The sequence below is a fragment of the Ammospiza nelsoni genome, chromosome 6 (assembly GCF_027579445.1).
Source record: "Ammospiza nelsoni isolate bAmmNel1 chromosome 6, bAmmNel1.pri, whole genome shotgun sequence".
NCBI lineage: Eukaryota > Metazoa > Chordata > Aves > Passeriformes > Passerellidae > Ammospiza > Ammospiza nelsoni.
In genome coordinates, this window is record NC_080638.1 from 48,282,765 (window position 1) to 48,299,446 (window position 16,682).

Sequence of the window (16,682 nt, forward strand, 5' to 3'; positions counted from 1 at the left end):
TATGATAATAGCTTTCTGATGTCTGCCACCAGGATATGAGCCACCATCTAAACAGCAGACTTCACCTTCACCTGTTCCCAATCCCACTACATCTTAAATTATACATGCCTGCTTCTTCAAGAAAATTATTTCCTCTACTGCTGCGGATTACTACTGATATATTATAGCTAGAGAATTCACTTGTGGGAAGTCCAATCAATTTTAACAGAGATTAACTCCAGCATGGTTCTACAGAAATATCAAAGAGTTACAAGACTTGAAAGAAAATAAGTTTCTTTCTTTCTCCCATAATTACACTACAGAAAACTCTTCTTATGGCTCTTTTGTAGATTCTTAACAAGGAGGAAGATCCACATTTTAAAGGTTCCTACAAGATGGGTAGGTTTCTCTAAGTAGGTCTTACCAAGAAGCCCATATGCACACAGGTTGTTGGGATTTTCTGTTCATTGCTATAGGACTTACAAAGAAATTCCTTGCCATCAGAAATTTCACATATATGTTTATATAAACAGGTATCTAGACCACCAATTACATGAAGTAATGACAGACACTGTTTAACAGACATTCTACATGAAGAGAAATACACACTGAAATAGCTACTCAGTTACTCTGCTGGGGAATACAGAGGCACTGCAGTAACTGTTAGCATGGGGACAAAGTGGCATTTCTTCCTTCCACCCAAGAAAATGTTTTGCAAAACTTACAGTATCCTGCCAAGCTTGCCTCATAAAAATGTGGTTTATGTCCAAAACTGTTAAGGGTAATGGCAAGGAGGCAGATGAGAACCAAAAAGAAAGGCAAAGGGCTTCAGTTAGGCTGAGTCAAAAGAATGTCTGGAAGAGCTCAGTTTCCTTACGTGTCACCATTGCCATTATCATCCTCCAGCAGCAGCTCTTTGTTCAATCCCATCTTCTCCAGTTCCTGGCTCAGTTTGTCCAGCTCACTAGACAACTTTTGACTCTTCAGCTTCTCCAGGACCAAATCCTGAAACAGCATTAACACAATTAGTTGCTATGCAAAGGGTGGTGGTAATTATCCAGCACTATACATGTTTTTAAGTGTACTGAAAAATTCATTGGATAAAATCCTAGTTTCAAGTAGGTCAGTTAAAATTCTTCCTCAGTGACAGCTGAGTGCAGAATTAAACTGATTGGTTTTATTTATAGGTCACTTGAAAAAAATCTGCAGAATGCTTCTTTTGGCCTTTGTTTCACTCACTGTACTGAACTAATTCTGCCAACACTGGCTTTGTGCCTGCCTGCTGAAGGAGGGAATGTGCAGGCCAGGAGACACCACCCCATCTCTGTGCCACACAAGGACTGTGCAGGGCAGGGGACACCAGCAGGGGGAGTTTCCATCTCTCAGCTAGGACAGAAAGCCCTGCCAGCACTGGTACACACACAGGAGCAACAGGACTTCAGTATGGGAGTCTCCTGAGGTATCGTGGCTGTGATGTTATTACCAAGGGACTTGGTAACAGGGTCAGCAGTGAATAATGCACTGAGTTTCTCACATATGGTAAATGCTTTGTTGTTGGGCCAGTAAAGTGGTCTGTGTGGAAATGGCCTGGGTAGATGTAGTGCCACCTGCATTTCTAAAAAGGACAGATTATTTTTGGTGCATAGCTAAGTGTGAAGATCTCTACCATTCAAAATTCTCTGAAATACAAATGCACCATAGAGATCTACATTGCTTGTGTTTCTGCTAAAAGTTTTCTTAACACATGAAAAAAGAACAAAAAAGCTACTGAAGAACTTTAAATTAAAAAAAAAATATCCTGAATGTCAAACAGAATCAAGAATAAAATTTTATAAAAATACTTTGTCAAACTGTAGGTATTCAATAGTCCTCTGACATCAAATTTAGCCATGAATTCATTCACACGGCAAGGTAAAAAATATGGTTAAGGTCAGTGCCAGTCCAGTGATCTGTAAAAAGGTCCCTTTAACATCCATTAACTCCTTCTGCAGGATCTATAGAAAATAACTAAAGAAAAGAAGATGGGCTATTATATGGGTGTGCACCACTGGAAATCTGCAAAATCTGAGAATGGAAAGATTATAGAGGAGCCTTCTTAGAAATTATATTGTTTTAATAATTTTTAAGGAAAGTTGGATAGAAACATAACTTGGGCCTGTGTCAAGTGTTTCTGACAGACTTTATTTCTCCTCCTCAAAATTACACTAATGCTTCAAAACTGAAATAAAACTAAACCTTGAAGTAAGCAATTGCTTACTGTATTAATCTTGCTAAACTTATCTATTTCACTGAGCTACTGCAGCACAACCCTTTTTCATTTTAATAGTCCTTCACAGGGAATCTGGTGCTGGCAGGACAGCAGCAGCCAGGACAGGCAATGAGAGCCAGCTGCAATAATCTGAATCTGCTCATAGGCCACTTGTAGAGTGTCAGGCTCTAGCACACACATCCTCAGATTGCCAATGTCCTAATGCTTGGCACAGGAAGAGAGCACTGCTGCTTAGCATGCTCTCATCCAGCAGGGAAACATCTGGGGAAAGATGCTGTAAGGTAGCTGTAAAGCAAAACCTTGGTGCAGCTGGTTTAGGTTGCTCATGTGGGATGGTTTTGTCTCAGAACAGGGATGTCTATGTGTCCTCAATAAGTGCCAGACATTTCTAGGCCTGAGAGTCAATCTCCCCCACTGGAGCTCTCAAGTTAGCAAAAAATTTTGTAGCCACAGTTGGAGGAAAGTATCAAAGTCTTTGGTTAACAGGCACCACATAAGAGCTGTTGTAAAATTTTATTCTGCATGAAAAAAGATGTAATTTAGAGACTGCATTGTGGACACAAAGTGGACACTGCACAACTGCACCAAGTGCAGTTCTTGGCCTGTTCCACTTTCCAAGGCAACACTTTCAAATGACTGTGAAGGCTGTGTTAAGGCTGTGAAGATCTCCTGTGGGACAGAGATATATCCCTTCAGTAGTTCACTGAGCTGAAAAAACAAAAAATAGCAGCACAGAACCCAGTAGAATTAACTTGTTTACCTCTCTCAGTGTAGCTAGTGTTCTCTTATCAATTGTAACTTGCTTTAGGAGGTCTTTATTGTCCTTTTCAAACTCTTTCAGTTTACAAGATGACTCTCTGAATCGAGCAATTTCCTTTTCTAGTGTCTTGTTTTCCTTCTCAGCGACTGCTAGCTTTACTGTACTGTCATCCAAAATAGCATCTTTCATTTCCACTTGCTGCCAAAGCCGTTTTGTTTCTTTCTCTAGCATTTTTTTGTCTTTTTCTAGCTGAGATATTCCTTGTTCTAGGGCTTTATTTTCCTTTTCTAAGCTCTCTAGCCGTTTGGCAGAAACCTTTAGCTCTTCAAGGTTCCTCTGGAGGACCTGATTTTCACTCTCCATTCCTTGAATTTCTTTTTCTAATTCCTGGATCTTTTTACTGCTGTTCTCCACAATTTGTTGAAGTCTCTGGTTTTCAGAACTGATACTCTGATAGCTTAGCTCCAGCCTCTCTGACTTCTTGTTCATTGCTTTTAACATTTCCACATTCTTTCTTAAGTCCTCTTTCTCCCTCTCCAAATCTTTATTTTCTGCTTCTATTTGTGCCATTTTTGTGCTAGTAAATCTCATGGTCTCTACCACTCTTCTAAGCTCCAGATTTTCTTCATCCAATTGCTTGTTGTCCCTTTCCAGGTCACCAAGACGGATGGAAATATTTTGTAATGTGTCCAAGGATTTTCTTAATTTCCTATTTTCCACTTCCAGATCACCATTCTCTTGCTCAAGAACTTCCACTTTTTCTGTCACTATTTTCATCACTGCTGCCTTTTTTGTGAGCTGTTCATTTTCCCTCTCCAGCCGATGGAGCTCTTTTTCCATTTCTTCCACTCTTTCCACTTTTTCTCTAACCTGGTCAAAATTCTTTTGCAATTGTTTCTTCTCAAATTCCAGCTTGCTCAGTTTGCTACTTGTCTCAGTTACCGTTTCATGAAGGATTTTGTTCTCTTTTTCAATATCTTTCACTCTTGCCTCGCTGCTCACTTGTGATCTTTCTCTCAGGGATAGGACAACTTGATTAAGGTGATCATTTTCTTGTTTAAGGTCCTTTATCTACATAAACAGTTGTGCAAATGTTATTCATCTACTTACAAGTATGGTATAAATTAGTCCTAAAGCAGAGAGATGACTGTTAACAAAATCATATCATATCAAAATCAATTTAATCCAAGACAAATTCCTCAGCAAATTATTTACTTGGTAACCAAGAACCCAAACTCTTAAAAAATTTATTTTAATAAATTAAAAACTGTGCTACATTCCTGCTACCATCCAAGAGGCAGGGGCAGAAGGAGAAAGCAGACAGAGGACCTTCAGAGAACACCTTGGAGAAGATGCTTTGTTACAAATCATTCTTAACAGAGGGTATCTTTCAATCTAGGTTTACCTTCATCTTGGGGACCTGAAGACTGAAATTATCTCTGGTAAGGTGCCAGGAACCTCATAATACTTGAAAATGTAGAGCAGTTACAGATGTCATTAAAGACACACTTCCTGTAAGGACAGTACACTTACCCCACTGGTCAAATTTCAGCTGATGCAATTGTAATTTAGACTGCAATTTGCATTTGATTTTTATACTAGACAACATCCACACAAATCAAAAGCGCCTAGACCTGAAAAAACCACAAACTACTCTTTTTTAACAACTGGGAATATTTCTGGTTTCACTTCCTGCCCTACCTTCAAACCATCTATTAATTCCTGCCACAAAGAGTCTGTATTTCTTCTAACTAAAATATAAGACTTTGTTAGTAAAGTGCATTTTCCCAGGGAGAAGTCTGCATAAAAATTCTTCGAGATGAAAAGAACTACACAAATGGGACATTTTGCTATTTAATTTTCACCTCACAAAACCTTAAGAGTAGATTTTAATACAGATTGAGAATATTCAGACCAGTCTCTAATGATCTGTGTCTGTATTTTTTTCGTTTGTCAAATCAGTGCAGATGGTACTTGCACAAACCTGTAATAAGAGTTTTCAGGCATTGCACACGAACTGCAGCACAGTGGTTCAAGCTGAAGGGCAACTAAAATGTCAATCTAGAAAACAAATACTTTCTCAGCATCTCTTTTAAACAGAGCAAAAAGGCTGAGTGGCTAAAGAACCTCAACCAAACAAATCATGCCATAGTGGAAGTCAACCTTCAGGAACAAAATGGGGATTTATTTGCACATCCTAAAACCAGTTGGTATTCCATTTAGTAAGATCCAAGGGCTATTTTCACTCAAGGGGGAATGTCTGTTCATATAATAGCCTAAAGATCCCTTTATGGTAACAAGAGCAGGAATCAGCAAAACATGCTGGGCTTTTACACTTGCAGAAGATTTTAACCTAGATTTGAACAAGTTCAACCTGAACTTAGTAGCTCTCAAATTGCCTTATCTCCCTGAGAGAACCAGATGCTGTAAATGGCATCACTGAATTAGCATTACTGAGCACATGTTGTTATGTTACATTTGAGAAATTCGCACCTGTCTGTCTTTGTCGGCTTTCAGAGTCTCCATGACAACTTGCAGCTGCTCTTTATCTTTTATCAGCTCCTCACTCAAGGTTTCCAAATCTTGATTGCTTTGCTTCTCTTTTTCAATTTGATTTTGCAACTTCTCAATCTGTGTGAAGAGAACACACCAAAACACATCAACCACAGCTGGACACAAGGACTGTCTGCACTTTAAGTCATTTTGAAGATCAGAGAGAAATGAGATGGAAACTATGGCTAAAAGATTAAATCCCTCTCTCCTGCAGTTACCATTCTCAGAGGAGGAAATGATCTTGTTTTTCTCACAGTGCTAAGAATCTTCTGCATGCCTTTAAAGATCAGAGCATATAAGGCACAGCAGTAAGAAATGCTTAGTTCACCTGCCTGCTGAATGCCATGTTGTGCTCCTGTCAACAGGAATTAAGTTACAGCTGCTCCCCTTCCTGAGGAACTTGCCTCCTCCTCTCCATCACTGATGGTCTTACTCTACCAGTTAATGCAGGCAGTTATTAAGACACTTCAGTGAGCAACAGCACTAAAAGACCAAACAACAACCTAAAACAGTAGCAGAGGAAAAAACACTAAAGCACTGGGGTGACCAAGTTCATGCTCCCACTCCGTGTTCTGTTCTCTTTTCCCCAGCAGGTGACAATACCACATTTGAAAGATTTGTGAATAAGGCTCCAGTCCTACAACAAACAAAGTTTTCTCACTTATTCATTTTGAAAGCTGTACTTGTAATGCATGAAGAACAGAAAAGCAGTAGCTCTTCAGTACTTAGAACCAAGAGGTTCTGGGAACTGTACTTCCCAAGGCAGGAAACAATTCCTTTTTAAACTTGCAAAGTGCTGTGAGCACCTACAGCTCTGCACAAGTATCAGCTCATTTTTGTTTTGGTATTATCAACTCTGCCAACAGTGAAAATGTCAATGAAAGGGGTATTAAACCTAATTCTTCCAAGTGGGAAATAGCTGGAGGCTGGGCTCTGCCTATGTCAACATGCCCCTCATTACAGGAAGTGTTTAAACAAGCAGGGGCTGCCCAGATTGGAGATAAGGAGGGCTCAGCAGCCAGAAATGTAACCATGTGGAGGTTCATTGGTCTCAAAGGAGCTGTTCACAGAAAGCTGCAACAAACTCAGTGGCTCAGCAATAGCTGATCTTCATCTGCACTTCCCAGAGAACTGGAGGCAAGTAAGACATTACTATTTCCAGCTCCTTTCAGTAAGTCAGAAAGGCAGAGACAACAGACAGGTACTTGGACTGCTACTACTTGAGTGTGCCTGAAAGGAAGGTTTTCTACTACCAGCTCCCCTGAAAACCTTGAAAAAAAAAGGAAAAAAATGTACATAACTACTTTTTCTAGCATGTCCTCTGGTACTACTAGAATAATCTTGTTTCAGCTACATGATCCCACAATCACTAGATCAGCAGATAAACAAGCATATTCAAACAACAATTTTTGAAAGTCTCAGACAGTGGATGAAATCTCAGCTCAGTTAAACAACTTTAGGGAGACAGGATTTTGGCAACTTTCCTGAGATATGGATATCTCAGGAAAGTTACCAAAAGAACCCCAAAGACATAGAACATTTGAGAAAAATACTACTTCATCTCTTGCCTTCTGACTTACACATGCTTGACTTTAACATTTCTCCAGAGCTCTTGCACTCCCCCCTGCCCACTGTAGCAAACATTCTGCAACAAATCTGAGACTTGGCCTATTATTTCCCCTGGCACACCTCACTGTATTCTAATTGAAGGGAATCACAACTGTTGGCACCAATAGAGTGCCATAACAGGAGATGCCCACAGGAATCTGCCTGGGGCAAAGCCAGAGGCTGATCACAGTTGTTCAAGTGACTTAAATTGCAGTACACCACAGGTATCTGCTGAGTGCTTTCTATGCCTCCATCTCCAGTTTTAGGCATGTAAATTAGAGCTGGATTGAATTACTTATACACAACGGGTCATAAAAAGAAGTGTGGAAGGAAAATTAGAGTAAACAGAATCTTTGCAGTATTCCTTTTTCACAAAAGAAAGGAAAAAAAGCAGAACTGATCTCAGCTTAGCAAATGAATCTCTGCAGAAGATGGAATGATCCAGTGCTGGATACTGCCCTCCCTAGCAGAGAAATGGGCTTGTTACAATCTAGGAGTCCATGAGCAGCATTTCATATGTAGGTGCTTCTCTCCCTTGTTCTTTAAGGGATTCAGCTAGCTCACAGGCAAGCCGAACAGAACTGAAATGATTGCATCAATGTCTCACACACACAGGTTACAGAAGTCATGGGAAAAGGAGAAATGTGGCTTAGATTGTGGATAATTTATGAATGGTAGGAATTTGGAAAAATCCAGCATGAAAATGTTTTATACTACAGAGTAGGAAGCATCCTTTTTTTCCCAGCAGCATTTGGCTCAATTCATCAGAACTGAGGAATCAAGTAACTAGTCAGACAAAAATGAGGCTGGTAGTTGTAGGTGAACTGAGCAGTGTATTTCACAAGGACAAGGACTGAGGTGGCATTTGAGCTAAATGTAATCAAAGTTAATAACAGAGTGCAACACTTGCACATGTAAGTAAAATAAAAAAATTATGACCTACATGTTTGTTACAAAGATGGAAAGAGCTGAAGTCTTTACAGGCAGAGATAAACACTAAAGAATTTATAACAGCTAAGAGGACAAGAAAAACAAAAAGCAGGCCCAGGACTCTGGACAGCAAGAAAGACATTTAGAATATACTAACCTGAATTCACCTGTGTAATTTATTTGACTTACATGTAAAAATTATTTAACTTTCAAAAAACAAAAATAGTTCAATGTGACCATGGCTTCCTTTCTGTGAGACAACAAAGAGGGACACAATCAACAGTACAATCTGACAGGGGCAAAGAGGCGCTGAAAATCAGTTTTTATTTAACAGGAACAGTCACTTTTTCTTACTATGATGCACATAAGCAGGCAGTGAAGTAGAAGGCATTAAATAAAATTATTAGGATTTAATTGCATTAGAATGCAATTAAACAGACAGGACCAAAATCATGGTCAGTTTTATGGGGATCACGAGTGAACTCCCTGAAAACTCTCATCATTCAGGAATGCTGCACAGCCCTTTTTGCACTGTGTTTAAAAGAACTAAGAGATCCATTTTCTCCTGTGAGGAAATTACCTTTTTGCTAAGCTGCTGATTTTCCTTTTCCAGTTCCACAAACTTTAGGCTGCTCTCTCTGGAGGTCAAGGAGGCATCTCTCAGCTCTTGGATTGTGTTCTGCAAGCTCTGATTATCTTTCTCCAGCTTCAGTATTCGACTTGAAGCACATTCATTCAACTCAAACACAAAGGACTTTCTGGCTGTTGAAACATGAGAAGCAGAAGGTGGCACCAATCAATTCACCAGTGTCTCCCTCTGAGGTGCACAAGATCCACCTGGATGAAGACTATTGCCATCAGTCTTACAATTTCAGCTTGACTGCTAAGTAAATACTTGGTTAAAAACAGAACTCATTTTCACAGACAACCATTAATACCTTCAATAAATAGAGTACTATCTGAACAGCCAGCCATCTACAAAGTTGCTTACTTTCTTAATTCATCTTAAATTTGCTTTAGTCATGTAGGGAGCGTAACAAAATATACTGTGATACCATCTCATACTTTCATCACAGAAATAAACTGAGGCAGAAAGTAAACCTCTGCTAAGTTTTTGCTAAAACAGTAAGGTGGTGCACTTCCAAGAGCTACTGAAAACTCAGGTATTCAATCACATTCAGTTATAGAAAAAATTCTTACACAAGAGAATTCCAGTGCTTATCATTATAGCTTCTTCATCAAGAGTATGCTGAGAATAATTTACTCCTAGGTATCCAGGCATGGGACACCCATCAGAATGCTGATCTGAGAAGTGTCTGAAGTAGAAATCTCAGAACGAAATATATACAAGTCTTACAACAGAGATGTTGTTTTACTCAATGCTTGTAGATCAAAAGACTCACTACCTCTCAGCCTCAAATCCATCACCTGAGCCTCACTGCTCTGTTAATTTCTCTGCCCAGCATTTGAATAATTACAAGAGCAACCTTCTTGTACACATGAAATAATTGCTACCCATCACCTCAAAATCACATTTCATATGAAATTGACTTTAACACTGTCTTTAAACCTAAGAAAATTAGTAACTCCTTCTAAATAAGCACTACAGCATACTGAGTACTTTAAGCTGGCAACTTTCTGAGATTGGTAACATTCTGTTTGTCTCTTTTGCAGAGCATCACCTGGAAAGCTTTGGTCAAGTGAAGACTCAAATACTTAACATTTACTAACTAAATACTCCAGGTGAGTTCTGTTCTGAAGTCCACCTAAATTACTTTTTCTCATGCTTATTTTTAAATTTATTTTTAATAAAAAATACCAAACTAGCTGGTAAAATCTTCTATCTGCCACCCTTGCAGACTCTACTTGATAGCCAGGAATGGGAGATTTTCCAGAAGAGTTTTGCAGTCTGACTCTATTTGTACAAACAAGCTGCATTCAGAACAGCAACATGGATTGAAATAAAACTTCTTACAGAGAATTACTGTAAAGTCAGAATAGCACATCCATTAAATAAAAGTACAAAGTTAAATGTTCTTTAAAAAAAAAATCCACTTCCTTCACCATTTTATTTTCCTACTGAATACAAATTTATGGACATTCTCAGTTCCTCATTCTTTTTCTTTGGTTAATCAGGGAGCTTCTGAAGCTCCAGTGCTAAAATGCTACACATCAGTGCAGTGCTAAATCACTCAAGCAAATTTTTCAAGTTATGTTTGATAGAAATTAGTTAATAAGAGGTAACTAGCATTCCTCCTTTGATTACATCAACAGTGAAAGCAAATCAGGAAGGGAACAAAACTTGCTATTTCAAACGGGCCATAAAATTTAGATATTTTTATATTTTCCTGAAATACTCTTGATCAAAATTTTTAAGTTTGGAGAGAACTGTGCTTTTCTCCCCACTAACACAATGAGCAATATTGTTAATTTCAAAGAAGCAGTAATAGAGTGACATTCATTTCTCATGCTAACATAACCTGCTTTGCAAGATTATTATTTAGAAGTAACAATTAACTAGCCATTAATCTTAGTGAAGAGAACCCAGATCCCAGACAGCAAGATTTCAGAATTGGTGTCAGCCACACACACAGCTGTTTTACAAAACAAAGCTATTCTAGACAGTTTCACTGAAAACTTAACATCTGCTTACTCTAATTTATTCCTTTGTCTTCAAGTTCAACTGTTCCTGGCTCACAAAGCCAAACACGCAAACCTTAGCAAAATAAGGTGAATACTCAATACTCAAAGCTGCATGTTGAATTAGAAGAAATAGTTTGTATTTCCCCAGTTCCACTTAGAATTGTTATTTAGGCTGCTGTAATAGACAGAAGAAATGCTAAACACAGGAACCAAAGCTAAAACCTGTCCAGTGAAGAAAGAATAAGCTATGTTTGTGATAGCTACGGAAATCAAATCAACCACTCAAAGAAAAAAAATCAGCCAGTTATTTTAACTGCACACATTTTTCAGTATCTTGTAAAAATAAATGACTTCAGCATACATTACTTCCTGGGACTTAAAGACCACATAACTGTCTGTATTAACTGTACTAAAGAACACTAAAGATCACAGACTCCACCCAACCATTCAGTTAGAAATATTCAATGTGACATTTCTGCTGTGTCATTTGCAAAGCATTCTTTATTTTTTAAATTTTATTAAAGTGTAATACTTAAAAGTCATTCTCTCAGTGATGAACATAACAAAAGGAAACATTTTGATGCTTTCAAAAGAGAGTGAAAGGAAGAGGAATACATTTTAGAAGTTCAAAAAAATGAAGGTCGAAGTCAAGTGGCTGAATGAGAGAAGCTTTCCAATCTTGGATTCAATTTCTGTTCCCAGTGAACCAATCTGTTTATTCAGCAACAGATCACAAACACCACAGCTACCCAAGTGGTACTCACTATCTGCAAGATCAGTGCTTTTAGACAGCTGTTCTAGTTCCCAGCCTAGGTGTGCAGACTCGTTCATGCTCTGTTTCTGTGCAATCTCCAAGACCATGTTCTCCTCCAGCAGCTCCTCAATTCTCTTCTTGTCCGTGTCCCGGTCCTGTGCAAGACACACGTGAATGAAAGGGTGACTCTAAGTCTGCAGGCTGAGCTCCTGCAAGCACAGTGCATGCTGAGGGTAGAAGAATCTCCTTAAACATTGGGGTTTTATAATGAAATACATCTTCAGCATTACACGGCTGCAGTGGGCCACCTGTATGAGCCACAGAAAGCAAAGCCCAGCTGGCCCTGTTGAGCACCAGCTCTGGTCCATGATACACTTGGAGAGAGGGGAATGGCAGTGAGAACTCACTGGGTGATGACAGGGCCATTGCAAGCCAGGACTACTATGGCAGACTGGATTGAAGATGTCTCCAGAGCTAAGCTCCTCAAACACATGCAGCATCACACTCTGACACACTAAAGTTCTTCAGACAGAACCTTGAATTCTGCAGAGCTTCAACTCATCACATCAAACTTGGACACAGTCATATGGATAAGCAAGTAACACCTGCCTCCTAATTTTAATCCTAACTCCTGAAACAGACCTGGAGAATGAATCTATTGTTGCTTCTTGTGACTATTTGGGCCATTTGCTTTTGTGGGAACTGAAATGCTGCCTCAGTGGTTCTCAGCTTTTCAGAAACCAAAACTCAAAAATTCATCAAGTCACCAGAAAAGCATGCAAAATCTCCAGCAACTTTGGAGAAGCTGAGCATTACATGATCTTTATAATATCCTGAATCATAGAATCATAAAATGGTTTGGGATGGAAGGGACACTAAAGGTTATGCAGTTCTTCCCAAGGGAAGGGACACTTCCCCACTAGACCAGGTTGCTCAAAGTCCTGTCCAACCTGGCCTTTAACACTTCTAGGGATGAAGCACCCACAACTTCTCTGGGAAACCTCTTTCAGTGTCTCAACACCTCACAGTAAAGAATTTCTTCTTCCTACTATCTAATCTAAACCTACTCTCTCTTACTTTGAAGCCATTCTCTCTGGTCTTATCACCACATGCCCTTGTAAAATGTCTTCCATCATCTTTCTTCTGGGCTCCCTCCAGGTACTGCAAGGCAACAATTAGGTCACCCTGGAGCCCCCTCTTCTCCAGGCTGGAAAATCCCAATTCTCTCAGCCTTTCCTCACAGGACAGGTGCCCCATCCCTCTGATCATCTGGGAGACCCTCCTCTGGACTTGTTCCAATAGGTCCATGTCCTTCCTGTGCTGGGACCCCAGAGCTGGATGCAGCACTGCAGGTGGGGTCTCAGCAGAGCAGAATGGAGGGGTAGAATCCCCTCCCTCACTCTGCTGATCATGCTGCTTTGGATGCAGCCCAGGGCACATTTGGCTCTCTGGGCTGTGAGTGCCTATGGCAGGGTCATGACCAACCTCTCACCCACCAGCACCCCCAAGTCCTTCTCAGAAGGGCTGCTCTCATCTGTTCATGCCCAGCCCATGTTGATACCAGGGGTTGCCTGACCCAGGTGCTGCACCTTGAACTAGATCTTGTTCAACCACAGGAGATCCCCATGGGCCCACTGCCTGAGCTTGCCAGGTCCCTCTGGATGGCCATCCCATCCTTCAGGTGTGTCAGCCACACCACTCTGCTTGGTGTCACCTGCACATCCACTGACAGTGCACTTGACTACTTTGACAATGTCATAAATGACAAATATATTAGGTAACACTGGTCCCAGTATGGATCCCTGAGGGACATCCCTAGTCACTGATGTACATCAAGATTTAGTCATCCCATACAGCATTCTCCACACTTTTATTTCCAACAGAACCCGTTGAAAATCCTCTATAGATAAACTACAAGAATTCAAATCATGGTGGGATAAGAGGAGGACTGTTAAGTAAAATACAAAAGATAAAAGAGTAGTTATTATTTCTAGTAGGTTTATGAAGTCCAATGTTTGTTTGTAGACAATAGTCTCCCACTTATTACCTTTCCTTATTTATGAAGCAATAAAACATATCTCTGATTTACACATAAGCAATTCTAGAATTTTGTGTCTTTTACAGTGGTAATGGATTCTTAAAGACTCTGCAATGGCTGGGGATTTTGTTTCCAACAAGAAAGACTATTAGCTAGAGTAGATTTAATTTCCTGATCTAAGAGACTTCTACTTAAACAGACTTTAATATCTCCATTAACAAAATGTGTGAAAGCAGACTGTATTATAAAATTGTGATATACCTTCTGCATAAAAAACCTTCAGTCTCATACAAAGTAGCACTGGCAATAACTACACTGTTAACACTGCACTATTTCAAGAATTCATGTGCAGAAAGTTCAATCTAAAAACCTCTTCAAAAGCACTATTGATTTATTTGCCTGTCTCTACCAGTTTCTGTGACTTGATTTTGTAATGTAAAGATAAAAACAGAAGTTTAAGAAATAAGCATAATGAAAAAGAAAGTGCATACCAGCTCTACATCATGAAGTTTGGATTTCAACTGTAGATTTTCCTTCTCTAATTCATGCAGCTTATCACCACGAGCTCTTGCCATGGTTAGCTGTTCTTCTAGCATGGCTTTTGTTTCAATTAATACAATGTTGTCTTCTCTTAATTCCTAGGGAAAAAAGTAACATTATTAATTTCTTACTGACTTTTCATCAACCAAGTGATTTTAATAAAGTGACATTGCAAAAAAACAAGAAGGAAATCTGACATGTTTCATAGAAAGACTTTTACTTAATATTTTAATGAAAGATGATAGTATTTTTTTATTACCTTTGAGTCACTATACAAGTAAATCTAATATTTCTTAGAGTTTTTTCCTGAATTTTACAAGCTTAACAGTTTCTTTGCTTCATACAAGGCTAGATCAAAAGGTGCACACAAAAGAGCAACTGTTCAATTCCACTGTTATAATTCCTTTGCCAATTCATCACAGTTCCTTGTTTTCCCAGCTTCAAAACAGATTATTTACTTTCAAGGGATGGGGAACAGTATCCATCAATACACTCAAGATCCACATTCCTGTTTCAGTACACTCATGTGCAAATGTCTGTTTAATAAAGTTTATCTCTCTGTCATGAACAGAATTTTAATTCACTTGAACAGCAGAAGTTGTTTTATATTTATCACTTAACACTCCCTGCCACTTCCCCACTACACACCTGAGCATCAACTGCACAAGCCATGTCACTTACTCATTAGAGCTTCTGGATCTGGTTTTACAGAGTAGAAGTTTAATTTATTCTTTTGTTGTAGCCACAGCATTAGAAACAGGTGAATTACACTGCACTGCAACTGCTCCTTTGCAAACAGCAAATCAAATGAAACTCTGTTCATTCAAGTATCTTATTCTGGAAACATGAAATATCCAAAGCATGAAATCTGGCCATGAAATGTTGGTCATATTTTAAACACATTTATCAAAAATGTCTCATTTTAAGCTATAATACCTCACTGCTAGCTTTTACTTTAGTTGATCCTCAGATAAGTCTTGAGTCCAAGATATATGTTCTATTGCAGGAATTCATCAGCATTTCAAGATTAAATGGATATAGTAAGGAATTTTCCCCAGATGAGTTACAACTGGGCAAGAAGCAGATTAATTCTCTACAGAAACTTCATCATTCTCTCCCCATCCACTCTGCTGTTCCAATGAAATATACAAAACCAGAAAATGTGCAAACAGGACAAACTGCTAGACAAGTTTATTCCTGGATAACTGACTCCAAATGTGATGTCTCTGCTGACACAGTGTTCATGTCTGGTCTCTCAGACCACAAACATCCAAACCAAGTAGATTCCTGAAAGATCATGAGGCATGAGCAAATCACTTTCACAACTTAATCAGTTACTATCTTCTCCTTTTTGGGGTGTAATCAGCCTTAAGAAGCCTTATATAAGCTCATTTATTTAAAAAGTAAACAGAAAAGAAGGAAAAAAAGACAGACAGCTGTAAAGAATTAGTTAAGAGTGTCTGATGACAGCCACTCCCCCTGCCTTTTGGTACTACAGGGGCCATCATTTAAAAGCCTTTCATAATCAGAGTTGTTTGTTGCAGCTCAACTGTATATGGCATAATATGGAAACTCTACCTCATGCAGTACCCTACTGCCCTTGATCTCTCAAGGGTCAGCTACCAACTTGCAAATCATGAGAGTAAAAATTCCCCTACTATAGTAGCATTAAAAGGACAAGTATGTCAGTGTTTGTGAAGAGGTTCATCTTCAATTAAAATGTCTGAGTATGCAAGTAACTAAAATAACAATAATACTGAAACACTAAGGTTACAGAACCTGCATTTTGGGCCAAGTCTGATCTAACAGGGTCACTTCAGGGTGGGCAAACTTAAAAGGCTGACACTGAACAGATGACAGACCAGAAGTACATGGCACAAAAACTGCTGGGTGTTATGGAAGCTGCCAGAATATCTGTAATGAAACTGCAATGTGCCAAGAGTTTACTTTGCTAGATCACCACACTCAATCTGGACCACAGCCCCAAGAACTGAAGCGGTGCCTGACCTCAAAGACATGACCTCATAACTATCCTTAAAACTGCCTACCAAGCAAGAACTAGTTATTTTAGTGTCTCATCAAGAGCCAAGCTATGTGCCAAGAGCATACACATATGCAGGCTCTGGTACAAACCACAAACCAGTGGGAGCTGCACTATATGGAAAACTGAAGCATTTTCCATTGAGCACCCAGGATGGGCAGTCATGCCAGTTCAAAGTAGTTCTGATGAAATATTAAATAAATAACCAGGTGGAAATGCCTGCTGTGATGAGGTAGACATTGCTCACTCTCAGATCTGAGGTTGTCTTAATACTGAAAAGTTCATATAATTTAAATAATTAGTCCATGGGAGCTTTCCATGGGAAGAAAAGCTGTCCTAACTAACACATGTCAGCACTAACATCTCCCAGAAGTTGCTGGAATAACACAGCTGACCTAAAAATCTAACTGGCTACAAATCACACTTGTTAGACAGTCAGCAGGTAGTGGTCATGGGGTGGTGCTGCTTCCACTGGAATTAAAGTTCCTTTTAAACCAAATTAACAAATTCAAATATAAAAATAGCCAAATATATAATTCAAATATAAAAAAACCCCATTATTTTAAA

At 39.2% G+C, this 16,682-nt stretch overlaps 1 protein-coding gene across 3 annotated transcripts in view; it reads right to left on the minus strand.

The window, feature by feature from the left end:
- Window positions 1-16,682, minus strand: part of CCDC88C (coiled-coil domain containing 88C) — a 95,837-nt gene that overhangs the window by 23,100 nt on the left and 56,055 nt on the right. For all 3 annotated transcript variants that reach the window (XM_059474065.1, XM_059474064.1, XM_059474063.1), the window contains exons 11-16: window positions 14,026-14,172; window positions 11,507-11,651; window positions 8,680-8,861; window positions 5,502-5,639; window positions 3,009-4,079; window positions 857-984 (exon numbers count right to left, since the gene is read on the minus strand). In XM_059474065.1, coding sequence (XP_059330048.1) covers window positions 857-984; window positions 3,009-4,079; window positions 5,502-5,639; window positions 8,680-8,861; window positions 11,507-11,651; window positions 14,026-14,172 — 1,811 coding nt within the window. The remainder of the gene's footprint in view (window positions 1-856; window positions 985-3,008; window positions 4,080-5,501; window positions 5,640-8,679; window positions 8,862-11,506; window positions 11,652-14,025; window positions 14,173-16,682) is intronic.